At 38.8% G+C, this 21,910-nt stretch overlaps 1 protein-coding gene across 1 annotated transcript in view; it reads left to right on the forward strand.

Annotated features, from left to right (window-relative positions):
- The first annotated feature begins 593 nt into the window (after positions 1-593).
- Positions 594-21,910, forward strand: part of CWF19L2 (CWF19-like 2, cell cycle control (S. pombe)) — a 64,648-nt gene continuing 43,331 nt past the window's right edge. Inside the window, exons 1-9 of the mRNA XM_010144025.1 lie at positions 594-698; positions 1,397-1,516; positions 2,874-2,981; positions 4,694-4,813; positions 6,320-6,413; positions 7,550-7,665; positions 9,028-9,746; positions 14,263-14,359; positions 17,384-17,473. Of these exons, the coding sequence (XP_010142327.1) occupies positions 657-698; positions 1,397-1,516; positions 2,874-2,981; positions 4,694-4,813; positions 6,320-6,413; positions 7,550-7,665; positions 9,028-9,746; positions 14,263-14,359; positions 17,384-17,473 (1,506 nt within the window). The 5' untranslated portion in view covers positions 594-656. The remainder of the gene's footprint in view (positions 699-1,396; positions 1,517-2,873; positions 2,982-4,693; positions 4,814-6,319; positions 6,414-7,549; positions 7,666-9,027; positions 9,747-14,262; positions 14,360-17,383; positions 17,474-21,910) is intronic.

The following is a 21,910-nucleotide window of genomic DNA, read 5'->3' on the forward strand; positions in this document are numbered from 1 at the left end:
TTTCAAGTTTTATCTCCATAACCAGACAGGGAAGGACACTCTACAGCCCCAAATGCTAATCTTTATATACGTGTATACTCCTTGAGAGCACGGATTACTGCACTCCAAGTTTTGCACCTGGCTGAGGTATTGTCAGAGGTGAATATGCACAAAGGGAGGCTTGCTAACTTCTCCAGTCAGCAGCCAGTGACCCGTGCTTTGCAGTGGAGGAATTGCCCAGAGGATTTTTTGAAACAGAACTCCACTGTATCATATCCGATGCAGTTTATGAAGGTTGTAAGAACAGAAGACATCTCAGAATGAAGAACGGGAGTTGCATGTCTTTGTGTCACTCTTGTTTAGGATGATAGGGTGAAATCAGCGCTAGAGGAACTGCAAAGCTTCCTCCTGGAGGAAGGAGGGTGCTTAATATGTTTTAGGTGAAGTTCTCCTTTAACGTGTAATCCAGAAGTATTGTTATTGCAGTCCTCTAAAAGGGAAAGTTCTCTATGTTGTGTATACTTGTGTCAGTGTGGCTCGCAGAGGTGGGTCTGTAAGTAACAGCTACTGAACTCTGCCTGCTTATTTTTCTCCTCTGTTCATCTTAGGCCAAAATTAGTTACGAGAAGGAGCAGAGGCACAAGCTGCTAAAGCACCTGCGCGGTGAAGATACGTGGATGCTTGCTGATGTGAACGAACGTGTGGAGCAGCTGGAAAAGGTGACGTAGCTGTACATCACTGAATTGCTGTGTTAGCTTTACAGCATGTTCAGAGGAACAGAAGGCTTTGGGGGCGCTAAGATGATCTTTAAAATCCTTCTAATTTCTGAATTCTTTATGTTTCAATACTAGCTTTTTTAAAGTGAAAATACTGTTACTCACAAAGAGGAAAATTTCTGTCATTCAATTCTAGCTTTAATTTCTTCCAAATGCAGAGGAGCAAGCACTGCTAGACAAAAGTAGTCCTGTGGGAAGACATCTGGAGGATCCAAGGCTTCGTAGCTTGTGGTCATTCGCAGGAGAAGCCTTAATGAAACCTCTGAATATCGCATCCTTTTAGTGTAGAAATCTGTGCAGATATTTCACCGAAGGACAGATATGTATTGATGATGCCGTAATTCTGAAATAAATGTAGCGTAGAAAATATTCTGTGTATAGTTACGGTGCCTTAGTCCCAATGAAAAAGATTCTGAGAGGAGGAAGAAAAGTGGATTATGGATGTGAGGCGTGTCTTCCACCCCACCCCCTGCCCCCTTCCCCGGTAGAAGAGAGGGAGGGTAGTAGATGTAAAACATAACTATGGCCAGCTGTGTGTGTTTACCTTTTTCAGTGTGGTTTGGTAAGTAGGTTGTGATTGTTTTTTCTTCTGTGTGGGTGATTTAATTTACTGGGTCTCATTTACAAACATTTGTTTGTAGGAACATTCGGTGCAGAAGAAAAAGAAAAAGGATAAGCATTCAAAAAAAGCTAAGAAAGAAAAGAAGAAAAATAAGAAACAAAAATCTGAAAAGAAGGATGACTTACTTGATAGTTCTTCGGTAAGTAAGAAACTCTAAAATGCTTCAAATGACATTTTTAAAATCTGCACCATTTTTGTCTCTGTGGGTACACGTGGTTAGAAAAAATAAGACTCATTCTTATCATTTTCTGTTGGGAAAAACTGTGGCGAAGTTTGTCTTTTTAATATACCAAATGTTTAATCAATTGAAAGATGCTGTTCTGTGAGTCCTTGTGAATTTTGTAATATTGAGTTCACTCATTAGGAACGAAGGGATTTATAGTTTTTCAGCAGAAAGAAATTTTAAAAAGTCCTCATGCTAGGGTAGAACAGAAAAAAATCATAGATTGTCAGTGGTATATGGTGGAGTGATGTGTCTAAAATTGCAGATGCTTGACTTTTGATTTTTTTTTTTTTTTCCCCATGGATATTCAACCATGGAAACTCCCAGCAACATGGGAATTGTATCCGGGTCTGAAAGAAGGCTCAAACTTGTGCATCTGAATCTGCAAACAGATGCCTTCACGTTGAGGGACACTGGCAAAACAGTACAGAAACTGCTTGAGAAATCTGGGAGCTGCTTTCTGGCCCCCTTGTGAAAAATATCCTCCCAGCTCTTTGGTGCAGGTCGGGTAGCACTGTGATTTTTTTTAAATTTTTTTTATTTTCAGAAAGTCTCTGTTATTGAGTAAAGGAACACGCAATACAATGAGATTTATTTTCCAGGGGCTCAACTATGCTTTTCTGTGTGGGAAATAACCTAAGGTAGAGATGTCCCACATTTCCCCTGGGAGTCATCAAAACACCTCAGATCACATCAGTGAGTCCTAGGGTACAACACAGTCCTGGCTGATACCTTCGGTCCAAAGTTTGTTACTCCCATGACACGTTCAAGTAAATGGCAAAGAAACTCTGTTCAGCGGAGTCTTCCTTGTTTCAAGCGTAAAATCTCAGTATGTTGTTTACACATGTAGGAAGTTGGGTATGAAAATAGGAGGGATAGCTTGAATACTGCACTATGTTACTGATTTTACTTTTTAATGTAGAACAAACTTAGTAATGAATTTAGATTTTTTTAATTCTGTTTCTATAATGCCATGAAAACAATTGGTTTTGGTTTTACTAATCTTAGGAGATTGTTCCTTCATGTTCAAAACATTCCACTATACTTCATGAGCACATCACAGTGTGTAGCACTAGTTCACGCTGGAAGTTTATTAGCATAAACGATCTCCTGTGGGAGTGTCAATATTCTATTTTTATTGTCAGTACAGTATTGTATTAGTAATGCTAATCAGGATCAATTCTGTCTATCAATATACTTGGTAAGTTTGCATTTTATCAACATGTAACAGCGTGTTAAGGTGTTGTTGTTATTCTTTAAACTCTGTTTTTAGGATTCTTCTGTTGAATGGGTTGAGTCAAACGTGTCGCAGTCAGATAACAGAGAAGAGGCTTGGAAGGTCAACAAGCAATCAGATGCTGTGAAAGAACCCTCCCTGCAGGTGAGCAGTCTGATAACTACTCCAGAAATGAATTCAGCGTGGCCATGTGTGAAACGTGCTTAGGTTGCTTGACAGCTCTTTTGCGACACGTTGAACAAAACCTATTTTGCAGATGATGAAATAGAAATCCTTATGCATGTCACGATTATTTTTACTGCAAAACCAGGTTTTTTTCGATGTGTTTCTTGTATACTGTGTGCCCTGGGCTTGTGTAATGTTGGGTGAAGAGTGTGCTTTTGAAAGGAATCCCTTGGTCATCCCTACTTTTCACGTTTTGGCTCATGTCATGAAGTGGTCTTGGAGCATGTAAGTCCATGTCCTGTTGTGTTAAACTAAATTAGAAGATATGTTCTCAAAGAGCACCCGAAATGCTCCATGGGACCAGGCTTGGACTAGTGCAGAGTGCTTGCTTGAAAAAAAATAAAAGACCAAAACCAAAATGATCCCTGAAGTGCAGATTCGAAGCCTGTATAGAAGATGGAGCCAGACTTTTTAGCCCATGACAGAACCAGAGGCAACAGGCACAAAGTGAAACACAGGAGCTTCTGTCTGGACATCAGGAAACTATTTTACTGTGAGGGTGACCAGGCACTGGCACAGATTGTGCAGAGAGGTTGTGGAATCTTCATCCTTGGAGATATTTACAAGCTGTCTGAGCATGGTGCTGGGCAGCTGGCTCTAGGGGGCCCTGCTTGAGCAGCAGGGTTGGACCAGATGACCTCCACAAGTCCCATGCGCCTGCGTGCTAATGTGTGCATAGATACTATTGAATCTCTTGAACATGGGTTATTTTTCAGTTCCTTCTCTTTCTTGGAGGGCACCTGAGAAGTTGAATGTTGTGTTTCACCTCTGAAACTCTGGTGTGTTGGCTAATACAATTTTTAAATAACAGAGAAAATGTGACATAGAGCATCTGTTTGGACTGACAACTCAGACTTGAACCCTACTGAAGATATGAAAACTCTTCTGCAGGGACATCTTTCAAAATAGGTGTAATCTTGTCATTTTGGTTGCCGTACTTTCCATAGAAGTGTGTCAAATACTTGTTTTTGTACAGGAGTTGTTCATAATGTGTACGTCATTGCTTGCTTTTGAGGCTTCAGGTTCTGTTTGTATGAAGGCAGTAAGTAGATCTAGGTTTTCACATGCTGCTCTTCTTTAGAGAGGATTCCTCAATTTTAAAATGTCCTTGGTCTGGCTTGGGTTTTGTAAATGAAGTTTTCTCCTTGTTATTGTGGGTACAGTTCACAGAGTTCTGTTTAATTTGAGGGGCAGTTGGTGCCTAGGTAGGAGGCATGAACAGTAATCACTGATTGCAGGTTTTGTAAACCCTAGAAGAGCTGTAAGAGGTCGTGAGGTCAGAATTAGCAGGATGAAAAGGAATTGGTCTAGATGTACAGGAGTTGTTTAAGCACATAATAAGCAGGCTATATGGCTCACCTGTTCACTTGAGTCTTACATACATTGAAACACACTGAAGATGTATTTCAAATTACAGTAGGACATTCATGAAATTTGTGTAAATGAATATTAAAAAATTGAAATATTTGTGTTCTTAAAATAATATTTACTTTTAAAGTATTTCATATGCTAGTAAATCCTATACTGTTTATTGTAGGCAATATTTGTCAGTGGTTGCACTGGTTTGATTTGTACCTAAGCCATGTTTTTGTTGGAAGTATGAACACTGATTCTTTGAGTTTATTTTAAAGAGAGAAGAATGGATGAATTTAGACTTCATGTCATTGAAAACCACGTCAGTAGCAGCTGTCAAAGGTGAAAGACAGAAAGAAAAAGTATTGGAGCGCCAGAAAGCTCAAGAACTTGAGCAGGTAGGAGGAATTAATATAGCAATGTTTTTCAGCATCTTAATAAATGTTGTATGATGAATGAACCAATGACTTGTAAGTTCAAATAGGTAAGTCTTTGTATAGCTTTTAAACTAATTCCTGGCACGTTGTGTGATAGTGATTTTAATTAAATTGGTCAGTTACTTGTTCTGTTTGGGATGGGAATAGTTCGTACAGCGGGTTTATCGTGTGGAGGAAAGCCTTTAAACTATCTTCTAGGTAGGGAGAAAGCCAGTTTTGTTAGTCCTGAGTTCGGTAGTGTGTGAAGGGCTTCTGAGATGTTTTACCTGGTAACAATGACAGGCTGTTGGTCAGACCTTCTGCCCTGTGGTCTGTGTGAAAGGAGCACCATTGTTTTGTCTGATAAAAGCTTACGTAAGTTTCTGTGTTAAAGCTTAGGGTGCTGAGCCTTGTTTTTCCCTAAGAAAGAATCCAGAGCTGTGGCTGTGCCTTTCATCCTGCAGTTGTGCAGGAACACGTGGGTGGATCAGGGTCTGGCTGGGGAAGGGGTTTCTCTCATTGCGTTAGTTCTGTCTGCGTACAGAAGAAATGAAGCTGGCTCTTCGTTTCTTAATTCAGCTCCTTAAATGCATTATAGCCTGATCTAAAAACACGGTTGTTGATCACTTTTTAATATTTTCTTGTCCTCGCATCTCACAGCAGGCCATTTGTTCCTGTTGGGTTTTCTAGTTATTTGTGTTGTGGCTAGAAACTAGGCTGACCTGGAGCATTGTTCTTGTGTAGTATGTGGTGCTTTGATTGTTGTCTGTTGAGAAGGGATTAATCTTTTTGGTCCCTACTCCTAATTTTTTTCTGAACATTTTTTCAAATCTGTTGAAGGACCATTTAATGTGGAGATCTTAAATCACCAGAATATTTACATGTATTATCTGATTAATGACAATTTATCTGTGTTCTTGATCCTAGAAGAATGTTTTTTTATAGTCTCTCCACCCACCTACTTGCTCTCCATGCTGGTTTATACTTTTGTGTTTTCTACACCATAATGCCTGCCCCTTCTTTGACACCGAAAACGATGTGTTCCACAGATGCATACAGTGTGGTATTGAGTGGATGATATAACATCGACAAATTCAAAATTTTGTCAGTGCTGGAGAACCTAATCAAGCCTTTTCTCCAGTGAACTTCCTTGCCTGCTTCTAGAGAAGTCGGTTGAGAGAATCACAATAAACAATCTAGTTTGGGGGGTGAAAAGCAGTATCTTGAGGTAAAACACCAAGCCCTCATAACAGCAGTGCATATTACTGTTACACCGGCAGTGCAGTCAAACAGTAAAACTACTTCTGTGCCAACTCAGCACACGTTCGAGAGCTTTGACTCAGGATGGACAGTTACGTTTATTTCTGCCTCTCTTTAGACAGCACAAGTGATGGATAAATTGTTCTGCTTCCACACAAGTCTCACAAAATGAATCAAATATTCCAGGAAATACAAACCATGCACACATTAAAATTATTTCTGTTTTAGGCCATGCTGGCTGAGAGAGAACTCAATCCCTATTGGAAAGACGGTGGTACAGGTTTGCCACCGGAGGAGGATGAAGCAGCTTCAGTTAAGAAAGGTACCCAGCAACTTCTAGTAGTAGTCTGAAATTTCTGTCTTTGGTCTCTGGTCTCATCTTGCTAAGAAGTTACTACTAATATTGATGTAAAGGGACTATGAATAACATGTAATAAAGTAAAATTTGGATGAAAATTCAGTAGTGAATATTGGGTTTGTACTATGGCATCTTGTTTTGCAGAATTTCTCTTCATTGGTTTTTAATCTTGAGTGGTGTGACCTTCAGTATCTTTACAGAAACTCTCCATTTTGAACTAATTAAAGGAAAGCACAGTTTAACCAAGACAAGATAAATTGTTGCCATCTCATTTGGTTCCTTTCATTCCATTACACAAATTATAGTTTTAAAATATTCATCCACAGAAGTCTGAGTCACATTAAAATGAATTACATTACACATGCAGTTTGTGAAAAATATTATTTCTGTAACCTTTTCACTTCTTTCCTTACCCTAGGGTTATCCTGACTATTTCTAGCAGGAGCAGTTAGAAAAATGGTTTTTGTAATGTCATGAAGCATTTAATATGTGATAAGGAGGGTCCTTGTATTCTGTCAACAGGAAACAGCAGGGTCCCTGACTTTTCTCACTGGGAGCCGTTCCCTGTGGACAGTCTGTCTTGCAAACCATTAGCCTCATGCCCACTTTTAGGAGTCAGAGATCTGCGGTCTGTGCGAGGTGACAGGCACCAGTGAGCCTGCTCCTGAATGTTAAGCCCTCTGCTAGCTTCTCAAATGGGGAGCAATTAATCTTCTGAGAAGGGGAATGCACTTGTTTGTGTGTAAGGGGTATGCCAAAGAGTGGACACAAAAAGGGGAAACCGTAAGAAGGTTCTTTAATGTCATGAAATCCCCCCCAATGTCTCATATGTCACTTCTGGCTTAGGAACTGCTGCTTGTGTGCTATGACAAAATGGAGAAGCTTAAATTAAATTAGTGCTATTACTGATGTATGTCCAGCATTAACTTATAAAAACATGCAATTGTATTATTATATTCTTTCTATTTTTTTTTTGCCCCTCCTTCAATTTTTCATGCTAAGTTTAGGTGAAGGTTTAATGTCACATACAGAGGAAGTAAGGCTAAATAGAAATAACTACTGAGCTACAAAACTATGATCTCTCATTGTTTCTACTTTAGTTACAGTGGTAGAAGATGCTGGATTAAGTTGGTTACGAAAATCATACCGAAGGATGAAGGAGCAGGCTGAGAGAGAGAAGCGAAATTTTGAGGAAATTGTAGCTGAGAGATATGGGGTAAGGATCATCAATTATTTTTTCTCATATCAATAGATGCTTGGAAAAGGCCTTTCATGTAAAGGCACAAATACCTAATGTTTATTGTAAGACATAAGGAAAGAGGCAAAAATGAGCAAGCCCCTGAAGCTTCTCTCAAATGATGACGAGTTTAAAGCAACCCAGCCATTGATACCCCTTTATTGTTAAACATTTTTTACTATAAAGAATCCTATAGCAAATTTAAAATACTTACCTTCTACATCAGGAGGTTGAAATGTTCCCAGTTACAGAATACCTGAGTGCTTTCAAAATTACGATGTACGCTAGAAAATACATTTTGTTCTCCTACCCATAGTGGATAATAATGCATGTTGTGGGTGATAGTTGCCAAGATAATTAGGAGAGCTGTGTCAAATTTTACCAAATACGAATCTTCTGGCCACTGGTGATCTGCTCAGTCCAGATATATTGAGAAAGCTGCTTGCTTCTGAAGAGTTTAAAAGTCTTCAAAATTTATTTTTAATGAAACAGTCTGCCATAACAATATTGACTCTTTAAATCCTGCCCCCACCCCGTGATGAAACCAGTGTGGTCAGCACTGGTAGAAATTATTCAGTGCCAGTGATTGAAAAGAATGTTATTTTTAGGAATCTTTCTCAAGAAACTAGAGCTCAAACAGCGTGAATCACTGTCTCCTGAAGTACAGGGTAGTGATTGAAAGAGATCCCTGCCTGATTTGCCTCAGTATGTGATGTTCTGAGGAAGAAAAAAAACTGCTGCCTTTTAATTCAGCTCAAGAGGAAAGATTCCACATTTTGCATAATATACTAATGGATAGAGTATTGTTCCAGAACGCCAGAGACAGAGGTTCAAAGCCTGTTTCAAGCTAATGATTTTGAACCCACTCTCCTGTATTTTTAATAGTTCAACTAGACTGTAAAATGCTTTAGTGGAAATGTCTGTTGGTTCTACAGAAGCTGAGCATCTGGTGAGCATAAATGCGAAGTTAATGTGTAAGGAAGAGGAAGCCTTTCTCCCCAGTTCAAGCCCCTAATCTCCAGCTTGCCAGGAGGAGGTGTTTTTGAGAACCTGGTCCCTGTTCCTAGAGGCTGTTAGCACTTCAGAGCCAGGGGATGGAAGTCAGAAAGGGAATAGAAAGAGAAGGGATCAGAAAGCCTTCCCAATACAGCATCGTAGACACGAGGCTCAAAGTTCCCTTGTTCGTACTGATCTTCCTGTCCACTCCATGGCTCATGCTTTGCCCTTTGCACAGTGACTCATTTTCACAGAATGGTGCTTTTCTTGAAAAACTTTGTCAGGAACTTCATGATATCCCATGATCTTAAAACCAGTATGACTTGGTTTTGTTCTTTCTTATAGTCAATGGAAGTATTTCAGTCACGGTTAGAAGAAGCTGAAAAAGTTGCATCCAGAAAGGAAAATTATTACAGAAGTGACAGATGGAAGAAAACTGACTATTCAGAAAGTGAGAAAGAGAAGAAAGAACAGCATATGAAAAAGGAGACACGAGATGAAGGTGATAGAAACAGGAGCACGTTTGGGGGCCATACTAGGGAGAAGTATGGCAAGGAATGGGCACAAGAAGAGCAAGGTTACAAAAGAGATATGTCCAAACAAGACGAAGGGTGTGGACACAGTAGCACAGACTCAGTATTGAGAGGTTACAGCTCCAAAGCAGCATCATGCTCTGATGAAAAACGAAGTCAGGAAAAGAGGTCATCTCTCAGCAGCATGAAACACAAATTTCTGAAACCCTCTGAAGATGATTCATCATCTTACAGTGCACTTAGAGACGACAAGTCACAGGAGTCCTCTTGCAAACTGCCGGTTCATAGCTCTTTGAGCAGCCGTTTCCAGAAGCCTCGTGAGGATACTGCGCTGTGGACCAAAACACGCACAGAAGAGAACAATGAGAAATTAATATCTGATCAAAAATCATCGGGTTCTAGAGAACAAATTGATGACAAGAGTTGGAAAAGAACTCTGCGTGATGAAAAAGAGAAGTCGCCACCGGAGTGCGCAGGTGATATTCCTGAGAAGAAGCAAACATTATGTGACAGTAAAACATCGTGTGCTAGGTATTTTACAAACATTTTTACTTCTCTTGAATTTGTTGTGTTTTTCGTGGCAAAGAATACCTGAAACTGTCGTCTTTGTGAGTGTGAGGTCTGATCGTATCAGATCCCTTTAGTTAGGAGGAGACTAACCTCCCAGCTAGGGGCAGCTAAAACGGACCACTCTAGAAGTAAGGTACACCCCCTACTTATCCTGTCCCCTCAGCGTGTTTCAGAATTGCTAATGATAGATTATTTTCTGCTCCTCTCTAATGTTAGTTCACACTGCAGTAAAATCTGGCCTCTTAGGCCAAAAACCCGCAAAACAGTGTCCTAATTATTGTTGAATTTGTAAAAGACAGACTTGAAATGGTAGAAAATGCTGACTGAAACCCAAAATAATTAATACAGCAGGGACAGGTTTGCCACCTGTGAGATGAACTTGTATGCTGAAATAGTGGCATATGAAAAATAGGAGACGGTGTTGAATAGAAAAGTGTGTTTTCTGTGGAAAAGAGGAAAGATAAATAGGAGTGGGAAAGGAAACAACAATACGGGGTAGGAATTTCAGTTTGCCTGACTTGCTTTAGTAAAGTCACTGGAGAGTTCAGAGAGCTGGTCAGAAAGGTGAGCTGGAGAAAACCGAGCTGCTGCTCTGCCCAAGGGCAGCTGCTCTCCAGTATTACCAGTTCCCTCGGTCTTCCAGTGATATGAGTATGTGGTTATTACTATGAATGCTTTCATTCAGATCTTCCCAATAATAGGAAGTAGTTTGGAGTCTGGATGATGTTATTTAATTGCTTGGGGAAGTTAGAAAAACTGAATATTCCTGGTCAGTTATCTGCAGAAAAACTTCTTATAGCAGGCTTATGTATTTAATTCTGATGTTTAACTGTTGGATTCTAATAACGAGACAGTACTTTAAAAGTATTGATTTTATTTATAACTCTTCCTACGTGTAGTACTGGCAGATACCTCACTGTGTATTTGCAAAGAAAAATTGTACCTCAGAGTACTGCATGACTAATCAGAAACAGGAGCTTAGTCTACACAGTTCTTTATGTTATTTTTTCCAGATTTTACTTGGTAGGAGCCAATGAAATTTACATTTTCTTGATAGCAGGAAGACAAATTGTTTGTGTGATGTTAACTTAATCTAATTTATTTATTTATTTAATTAAAAAGCATGAGTTTGAATATACCTCATGGCAGGACCAGTTACTGGTCCTGGCGTGAATAGTTTGCACTGTGGGAAGTCCCAATCATAAATGTTTGTCATGACATGTTTTATTGTTTATTTTACTATTTGCCTAGCTGTTATTTTGCTGGAAAATGAGAAATATATCTTTATACTTTAGTTACTTCGAGAAAAAAATCTTGTCTCATACATCACATGTTTAATGCTACGTTATTAGACATTTGAATTTAGTGATTGCCCAACTAGTTACTGCCCTGAAGTGCTTGGGCTTTACCACTTCAATGCGCTTTGTAAACTTCTGATCAGAATGATTCATGGTCAGTCTGAGCTGGAGCCTGTGAGACTTCCTCAGCTCTTGAGTCCTGGTTTGTTCATGACTTTGTTCAGGCACAAGGTCTGCACTATCCAGTTGATTTCTGCCTGGCTTGGGTAGAGCACTGGCTTCCATGAGGAAATGTAGGTATTCAGGTAAGGAGGGATGCTGTGGTGAGCTGGGAGAGTGCACCTGTGCTGCGGTTCAGGGACATGCTTCATGAAAATGGAAATACCCGCTCGGAACTGTAGTTCTGAGAAAAAAATCTGAAAAACCCCACCCTGTTAAGAGGCTTCTTTTTTTATGCACATAAAAAGATACAGTTACATGTGGTCTTATCCTTCATCTTAAATATTATGCACTTTTAAAAAAACCCCAAATACTTCGCTGATTAGCAGCAAATAATCTGTGTAAATTGCATACAAACCTTTAGTAAGTCTACTTTCATTCTCAGTTTTGTTTCCTCCATGCCTGCCAGAAGCAGAAAGCGAGATCCACCAGCGGTGCCGTTTTGCGTTTGGCCAGTTCTGGTCGGCTGTCCTGGCTGTGTCCCCTCCAGCCGCTTGCTCCAGCCTTCTTGCTGGGGGTGCAGAGTGAGAAAAGAGAAAGCCTTGAGGCTCTGTAAGGGCTGTTCTGCAAGAGCCGAAACTCTGGTGCCGTTATCGACGCTGTCACCGGTTAAGTCCAAGGCACGGCTCCACAAGGGCTACTATGAAGAATATAAACTCTATCCCAGCCAGACCTAGTAGAGCGTGTAATTATTGAGTAGAAGTTAGTGATACCATTGTCTTATTTTTGTTATCTTAAAGAAGCAGCTATTCCTTCACAGTTGGTGTTTTTTTTGTTGTTGTTAAATAATGGTGATTCACTTTTTTTTAATTGCGAGTAGAAAATTAGTACCTTTTAGCTTTTGGTTACCACGTGTAGTAAGTGCAAAGCTGATTGTAACTGGATAGAGCTGCAAATTTTGGGAAACTAGATTGTGTACGGAAGTGGTTTGCTAATTCAAGTTCAAAGAATTCAATTATTATGATAGAAGAGGTAATTCTTTTCTTCACAGAAGAGAACTAAAGCATAGAAACTATTTAGCTGAATTTTTCTTTTTGCATGTGTTTTTTGTTTTGGTACTGTTAAACCCAGTTGTGCCTCGTCTTTGATATTTTAATTCTATTTCTTAGCCAATACAATTACTGAGATGATTTATTCATAAAGTGGAGATTACTTAGGTCTGGAAAACCATGTAGCCTCTGCTTATTGATTTAATTATTTCCAAGTTATTTTAAGCTGACTCTTAACTCCTCAGCTTCTCTGTGTTTGGGATGTCATATGACCTGTCGTCTTGTTTTCTTCAGGAAGAATTGCCTTTTTTTGTGGACTTTTGTGGAAAATTCTGGCTTTTGGAACATTTTGCATTTGGATTTGTGCGGTGGTTACCTGTTGGGAAAAATTTCTAAGATGCTTTCTTCTTTTTCTCTTGCGCAAGTTTGAGGTTTTGTAATACACCTACTCTTTCAGTGGTGTCAGTCAGTCACAAGAAGAAAATCTTCATTGACGTGAAGGCTTGGATTAATGGGTGTTGCTGGTTCAGTTCCTCATCTCTCATGCTGACAATGTACCTTTAGAAAGTTTATCCTTTCTAAAACACAGAGAGAGTTTCTTCAGCCTATAAATCAAAGTCTTTTGGGCAGTTATGACACAGGTTAATTAAAAGTGCTGATTGGATGTCCAAGGGATCTCCCCGGAGGAAAAGTCCATCCAGCTAGTGTTTGCTGAAAATCACACTTAATAATGTGACTGCTTCCGAGTTTAATTTGAGACAAGAGAAAAAGCAATTCAAAACAATGTCGCTAGTCTCTAAAAGTTCAGACAATTACGCAAGTGTCAGCACTGCTTAAAAAAAAACATTTATGAAGTAATTAACACCTCTTGCTCCCTTTACTGAAATAGTCTGTCTTGTTTTGAAAAATATAGGTTAAGGAGAAGTGAGAACTTTATCTTTGGGGCTTCTGTTTCTGGTGAAGTTAATGTAAATGTTTCTGTTGACTTTTTGGGTTTCGGATTGGGCATCTTCAAAGCAGACAGGAATAACTTTGGTAATTTCCTCTGGACTGGGGAGATGTGGTAGTTAAAGATGACGCTATCTTCAAAGTTCTCCCGCTCTTCAATTCCTACAGAATTCCTACTGTAGTGAGTAGTGAGTGAGTTTTTTTCTCTCTCAATAGCACGAACTGATACTATTATTGTATTCTTATGTCTCTTTTTTTGTTAGATAATTTATTTTTAGAGTTAGTTAGTATTAGTCTTTTCTAGGGTTAGAGAAAAACAGCCAAACTGTTTGCTGCGGCTTTGCAATAATTCTTAGATACATTATTATCACAAGAACTCATACCCTGACCTTGTAATATTAAAATTAAGATACAACACTATTTATTAGTATCTGCACCATCTCTAGGGAGACTTCATATTTTAAAAACTGAACCAGTTAATTTTCCGTGGCGACTGTACTGTACCAGCTATAATGTCTTGAGAAGCAAAGACTGTTCTGTGAGCAGGTAAGTGTGGGCATATAGGTGGACTTCAAGAGACGGAAGAGATTTGGCGTACAGGAGGAGAACTGGGAAATGAGTGATATTGCTGGAGCTGCGAAGCAAAAGCATGAAAAGCTAGAAAGGAGAATTACAGAGTGGGTTTAAATTACTCTTTCTACTCCTCTTTTCCTTGTTTCTTGCCTGCTTATACCTGCCACTGACTCTTGACTGTTTTTTCATGTGGAGACGATGTTCGTAGTGCTTTTCATTTTAATTGATCTCAAAAGTAAAAGAAAACATACTTCACAAAAATTTTATTCAAGATTTGTGGTTTCAGAATCCTTGGCAATTTCTGACTGCAAATTTGTTTTTATAGTATGTTGTTATCAATTATTTTGACAATAGGAACACACAAATCAGTGCAGAAGGATGTAATACTTAATTACACAGGTGAATAGGACATTGTTTTTCTGTGGATTTAGTGCTGCTGGTGTTTTACAGATATTCCTCAAAGGATGAGCCACCTCGAGTGCTTAATGAAGAGGAGATGAATAGACTGGGAGCCAGGATCGTGAAAGCAGAACTCATGGGAGACATGGTAATGTCTTTGAAAAATTGTCAATGTCCTGAGTTTGCCTGGGATGGAGTTAATTTTCTTCTAGTAGCTACTACGGTGCTATGTTTTGAATTGAGTATGAGAATAATGTTGATAACACACTGATGTTTTAGTCATTGCTAAGTAGTGCTTATGCTAAGTCTAAATTTACTGCTGTCTTTCTTTAAAGCTCACAGTGATTTAGTTGTAAGGAAAAAAAGGGTCGATTCTACAAAATTTGATGAGGTAGGATTTGAAGATAAGCTTTTACTGTAACTTCTGCTTTAAATGTAATGGTTCATAGACTAGAATGGAGGGTTCCGGTCCCCAGGCTTCGTATGCGAGGCAGCATATCCAAACCCAGTTTTTTTCTGCCTTTTTTTATAGGATTAATTGCTTCTTATTAAGCAGGGAACAGGAGGACACTACCAAGCTCCCAGCCTATGCTACAAGGTAGACAGTGTTTGGGGCTTCTCTAATTCCATCAGCTTCTTCACAAGCAGAGGCTTGTGGTCCATAGCTCGGCTGTTTAAGCATACTTATTGATTATCATATGGAAATACAAACCTGAAAGGAACCGCCCAGGCCCCTGCATCCAGCTCTGCGATGAGAACAGCTACGTAATGGTCTGTGATCAGCTCCACAGAATGTCTGCCCTGCAGGAGGCTGGCCCTGGGGAGCTGAGACACAGCTGCACCTTTAGCGTTGCTCTAGGAGGCTCGTTTCAGCCAGTGACCCAAAGGATGAACTCACTCATTTGGAACACTCCAAACTCTGAAAATAGATTTTTTTCTTTTCTTTTTTTAAATTGCATTTAAGTATGGCTATAGTGAGGTAATTGCTGCCTGGAAGTCGATTATAGCCAGGTCATAGTCTGTTAGTTTTCAAGCTTTGTTTTGCAAGTGTTTGCTCTGAATAGCGGCTCTTAAGGAAGTATTGCTAAAATTTTTCAAAGGATGTAATAAAATAACTTCTAGAAGTGAACCCTATCACTATGGCCTTTTGTATTTTTGAAAAACTTAATTGTTAGTGCATCTGTTTACCTTGCCTCTTGTGACGGCGTATTTGCACCAAAACCTGCATCATAAGAAGTAATAAATAAGACGTGTTACGACTTCAAGTGCCAAATCGGTATTTCCTGAGAGCCATTGATTTTTTGATTTGTGGGAAATATTAGGATGTTTGGCGTATGAATTTATTGCTGGATTAGGACACGGTGATGGTCTTTGTCAACCCCCATCACATAATTAAATTTTATTAGGAGAAAATGTCCATTTTATAAATATGTTCTTTGCATAACAATTTTATGTTATTAATTCTTTTTCCACAGACTTTAGAGACAGGTATGTGTATATATTTTTATAAATGTGTGTATATATTTTTATAAAATTTGAACAAATATACCTTTTCTAGAAAAACAATCCATTTGAAATCTTATCAGCTCCGAAAGTGAATTAAAATTCACTTCAAGCAATGTATTTTCTACTAAGATATGATGACTTAAAAATTAAATAGATTACTTCATGTTTTAATCTGTGATTTTCCTAGTTAATACACAAAAAATACACTAGTGAGATAAAAATATGCTTATGAGTGTAATTATATGATAGGTTTGTGAGCGACTGGTGTTAGTCACTTAAGATATTATTTTAAGACTTTTTCTGACAGGGGAAAATGATTGAAGCTGTCTATACACTATCTGCTATAAGGTACTGGGGAGGGGAAAGTTTTCCAAACACTCTCGTGGAGAACGGCAAAAATTTGTAAACTTTTTGGTTTTTAACTGCTCAGCTTCAGTAGCATCATTCAAATAAAAGTTTGGGTACAAGTGTAGGTGTTTTCAACCTGACAATAACCGAATACGAGTAATTTGAATAAAAATACAGAGATGATCTGTGGGGAGAGTGATTCTTATTACTCTACCATTTTGTTTTGACCAAAATAATGTAGCAGAAGCCAACATTACAATTGTACTGTTAATTTTATGTATGTATTTTTTTTGTATATGTGCTCTGAATTAGCCTAGTTAAAAAAAAAACCAAAAAAATAAAACACCACAGTGTAAATAATAAAATAACTAATCTTTGCCTTGTTGCTCTTTAAATATTTTTTCCTGGACTTTCTCTGATCAGACTGAAAATCAGCTTGTTTAAAGAGTTCATCCCCACATGCCAGAACAGATGGTTGTGTAACAACATGTCCTGGTGGCCAGAGCTCAAGTTTGACCATGTGGGACAAATGAATTCTGAATCTATTTTTGTTGCTGACTTGCATCTCGATCAAATGGCTTGATTTTGGGGTGGGAAATACAGGTGTGATTGTTGGAGTCGGATCAGTGAAACTGGCAAAGTGGTCGGAGTGTAGCTGGTTGTATTTTTTACGGGTTAACAGGATGCCACCTGGCAATTCATAGCAAACCAGGATATTCGAAAATGCTTGACTATTAAATAAACAGATGGTGGAGAGAGCAGGAGCATCAAAAATAATTTACAGAAGACTGTAAATAGTTCTAATTTTCCAACTCCTGTCCATTTTACTACCCAAAGTAAGGACTTGGGTGCCAAAATGGACATGTGGTGTAGAGAGATGTGAAACTGCATAGCAAAATTGTCTGACAGATATTTCCCTGGACCCATTGCACATGTGTGTGTGTATATATATAAAAATAAATCAAAACATATGTAGCATAACCTGGAAAGGTTGATGCCTTCAGGCTTCCTCTACATAAAGTAGTATCTATGCTTAGCTACACAGAGCATTTATTAGTATAACTGAATAATGTTTAAGCATAGTTTTTTGGGTATTTTAATGACAATATATGTTTCTATACTTTAGATGTCTCTGTTCCTAACAATTTTAAAAATTTTATCTCCAGTAAAGGATATGTGAATTATATTGATGTGTTTTCTTTAGTCTTTTGTGTCATTAGAGTTTAAAAAAATGTATCAAAATATGAAGAAATGGAATGTGTAGTTAATTCAACTTTAAACTGGTTGAACTAATGGAGTACTACCCTTTTCTTTGAAGGAGTTAGCTTCAAAACTTCAAGAAGAACTTGACAACGCTCGCAAACTACGAGAGACTCAAGGGCAGATTCCAGCAAAGTCTGGCAGAGAGGTAAGAGGAAAATACTCTTTTCTTTTTGCTAGCACAATGGTATAATGCAGGTAGCAGCTGAATTACAGAGAACATGAAATGTACTTAGGAAAATTACAAGGTGTGACTTCAGGTAAGTTACTGTTCAAATGGAATTGTACTGTTTGGTGGTAAACAAAATTTTCTCCATTATAGCAACATCCATAGGATATTTTTTTTTGATTGGTAGACTTTTCTCAGCAATGACATATATCTTCCATTAAAAATAAAAGTGATATGTGCCACATTGTTGACCGTTACATAACTCTGATGTCTCAGAAGCTGGCACTTCAAGTAGCGTTCTTATTAAAGGGTGGTGTCATGAAATGGACAGTAATCTTATGGCATACGAACTTTGATACAGTCACAAGGAAACAGGGTCAATATCTTCATTTATGAGATCTGTCCTCATGATGGAGAGGAGACTTTTAGGCAAAAACTAGCGTTCTTGTTCAGTTTGACCCCAATTCCACACTGCAAATGCAGTTGCAGGTCAGCTGAGTTTGAAAAGCCACCAATAATTTTTTTGAAAAGATTCATCTCAGACCTCATACATTGACTAGTATTTCTCCAGTCTTTAGAAGACAGACTGAACTGGAAGTTGATGTGTGGCCTTTTGCAGACTACATCGTGACAACTGTATTAGAGTGTAAAGTCTCAGACCTTGAATTCACAAGAATTTGAGATTACAGAAGCTCTGTGTATGTAGACTTCGCTTCATTGCAGTACAATTCTTAGGCTCTTTCCTCGTATATATACAAAAAAACCCCGTGAATAAAGCAGATTGGAGTTGTGTAATTACACAGGAAAAAACCCCTTCAGGTTTTAAAACTGGAAAAGTAGAGAGCATGTTATGAATGGCACTCAGAATTGTTGGTAAAGACCTGTTCCTTAGAAACTGAGTTAGACATTTTGGTCAGCCTTAGTCTTAACTGTAGTCTGATTTTTATCTTAGTGTTTAGTTAAAGGATTTTTAAAACCACAGCATGTAGTCATTGTAAAAGTACCACATGTAAATACTACCTGAATTTTCAGAAAGGAAAAATAATTAAAATAAAAAGGGAAAACTTCTTTAGCATGAGACCTCTCTTTCCATGTCTGTTCATCCTGAGGACAGTTGATCTCACGGCCTGTGCTTTTACCAAGAGGTAGGCTGCTCTGCAACAGGGAGATTCCTCCCTAACGTAGAAATGCCAAGCTCAGCAATGCAACAGCTTAGGGATTCAGAAGGATAAACTGACAAGGAAATACTTTGCATCCTTCTGGCCTGACATGGGTCCTGATGTATCTCTGCTCTGGCATCTGAAAAACGCATGAGTAGTCCAGGAGGAGCCTTACTGGAAAAGGAAGGTGTATTGTAGTCTCTGCTAGATTGGCAGTACCATCTTGCTGTCCTAAAGCCTCGAAGGAATTGAATTAGTGATTTCTGTTCATGAATATGCTGTGAGACAATTATGATTTTATCTTTTGTGTGCCTGTCCTTATATGGTTTTGTGCTCTGGTGTGCTTATTTACTCAAAGTGGGGACTTACAGGGCATGTCCCCTTCTTGTCTTGCATTCCCTTTAAACATGGTGGGAAAAGTTGTGAATACCCCATGTCTGCCTTCTCGTTTTAATTCCTCTGCTGTGAGAGCTTGGCCAAGTGCCCGTTGACCACCGTAGTGTTGTGATTGGTACAAGCTTCTGTGGAAAATTGACAGGATTTAAAAACAGGGCTCTTTCCTCTCTGAAGTGTCTTGGATGCAAAATGTCTACCGTTGGCAGCAGCATGTTGGCTTTCTCTGAAGCTCGGGATGAGCTTCTTACACAATTCCGTCCTTAGGAGTTGGGTTTTTAGATGTGTGCATCTCAGAATGCTTATTTTTATGTTGAAAGTCCATTTGTCTTGCAGAAACAGTCTTTAGTTTGTGAAAACCAGAACTGTTGACAGTCCTGCTGTTTTGGACTTTCCGTGGTCCCTGATCACAAAGTTTGATAGATTTGCCTCTGCTACCGATAACAAACATGAAGTGTTTTATTCCAGGCAGGTCTTTCTTTGGTTCCTTGGAGCATCATAGCCAAAGTCATGCTGAAAGGTACCGAAACGTGGCTTTGCTTGATTTTCACTTTTGTTGGGAGAAGTGGGGAAACAAATCAGGAAGCAGTGAAGGCAATTCTGAAAGCATCTCCCTAGGAAGGATTTTTTTTTCTTCTTGTTTAATTGAACATGGATCAATTTCCCAATTCAGTTCACTGTGTGACTGAGCGAAGACTCATGCTAGTGTATGGAGGCGTACGTGGGCACGGGGCTTTGCGCAGAGGGCAGGGTCGATTCTGTTGTCAGCAGGGCTGGTTTATTCTGCCTTAAAGTGATCAAGAAACTACAGACTGAAAGACTGTAAAGTGGTGGCTTAAATCCCTGTTTTATTTATTTGCTTGTAAGTAGGAATAGAGCTTTTATAGTTTGTTTGATTCAGATAAGAATTCTACCCCAAGCAACCCCCAAAATGCTGTTTGCAAGTACAATTTTCAAATACCGATGTTTGGTGTTTAAAAACCTTACGTGTATCAGCTGATGTATTTCACCAAGCGTACAGATCCGGGTCACACCATTTTGTAACTCGTTTTCGTTTTGGACAAAGCCATGCGTAGTTTTAAGACCTGCTGTTTGTGATGCGTTTAGGTGTTGTAAGCAGAGATTTTTCAGCTGAAAGAAGCCAGAAAAAAGAAAAGTCCATAACTACATCCTGAGTAAGGCCACTTGGGTAATTTCATAGCAAAAATTTGCCTTGAAGAAGAGGATTGTTGTTATTTTCTTTGTTTTTCTTTTCTTTGTTCTTGGGTAGTTAGTGTGATGTTTCTATTACATGAACACCTACAAATAATAATGCTGTAGGTTTTCTGTGTACAAAGGTATTCCAGATTAAACTTTAGCACAGGCTAAAACATGTTTGAGTTTTCTTGATATTGGAGAAAAAAATTAACTTGGTCTTTAAACCATGTTTTCAGCAGAACTGAAACATTTCTTTTATGCACTATCAGCCCTTATTTTGCTTAACATTTGATTTGTTTGCAACTGCTAGCCTTCTATGTCTGCAAAGTGCAGCAAAAATAGAAATTTATTACTGGAGTTATTCGTAAGCTGTTCATGGCTGTTGAGTAGCTTTATAAATGGAATTATTTTGCCTGAATTAAGAGATGAATTTCTCAATAAAATTCATGTGGGTTTTTTGGAAGAGATTTGTTTTCATATACATTTGAAGAGGTTAGTTTATATATACATTCCTTTTGAAGGCATATACCTTCCTTGTTACCTTGCTTTTTTGGTACTCCATGAAAAGAACTAGGGAGTGTTGTTTGGCGGTATTGATTGCTTTTTCCCACGCTACTTTTTTCCCCCTCATCACTTTCACGTTATCTTAAATACTTAATTTCTCAATCCCACTTTTACCTATTTCTTTCCTGTAGCGATTTTTGAACTTAAGTATCTATGTCTATGAATAAATACAAATACATTTTTTATATATATACACACACTTATATATATGAAACCTAAATAGAAGATAGGTGTTTTTAATAGCCTCTGAACTGGTGTGCTGTTGTGAGTATTTTCCGAGTTAGTTGTGAGAAGAGCTGAGAACATTGTTATTATCAGGCTTAATGCCTGAATATGCAGTCAAGAAGGTACAAGTTTCCTGCTCTACAGTGAGCAGAAGGGCTGCGAGAGGACACCACCACGTATCAGGCTGCCATGAGTTGGGAGAACTCCTCAGCGACAAGGCTTGGTGAAACAGAACACCAGACTAGGCAGGAGGGTAACTGGGAGTAAAAGGTAGATTCATTCATGTTTCTTCTCTTCGCACCTCTAGATAAGTCGACATCTGATATCTTTGAGCGCATCTCAGCTTATTTTATGTGTTAGTACCATTAAATGTTTTGATCCTAGTATTTCTAGTGATTGGAACAACAGATGAAGCGTTCCAGATGCTGAACGTGCCTGGCTTGGGGTGCATTGGATTAGACAGCTCTCTTTAGGGGCAGAGACTCTGTGTGTGTCCGACGTAAATGGAAAGGCTGTGACTAAAACCACCAAGTGGAAAACACTTGGTGAGGTTTCTCAACTGGTTTTGCGTGGTCAGCTCCAGTGAGAGAGGCAGGATGCCTGAGCTTGCCTGAGTGGTGTCTGTTGCACTCCGTGTGGATCTCTCAGCTTGGGTAGAACCCCGCTGTTGTTCACTGCAGGTTGCCTTAAGTGTGTAGTCTTATAAATTCTTGTAGGATTACAGTTAAACGATCTGTTCAGTGAAATCTGGGGCCTTAATGGCTGTTGCGCTTCAATACTGAGTCACGTCTATACGACTACAATGAATGCACATGCGAAGACCCTTTTTAAAAGGTTGAGTTAAAAGGTAGGCTGTGGTTGCTTTCTCTTTACAGTT

Source organism: Buceros rhinoceros, unplaced genomic scaffold, assembly GCF_000710305.1.
Source record: "Buceros rhinoceros silvestris isolate BGI_N320 unplaced genomic scaffold, ASM71030v1 scaffold7919, whole genome shotgun sequence".
Taxonomy (NCBI): domain Eukaryota; kingdom Metazoa; phylum Chordata; class Aves; order Bucerotiformes; family Bucerotidae; genus Buceros; species Buceros rhinoceros.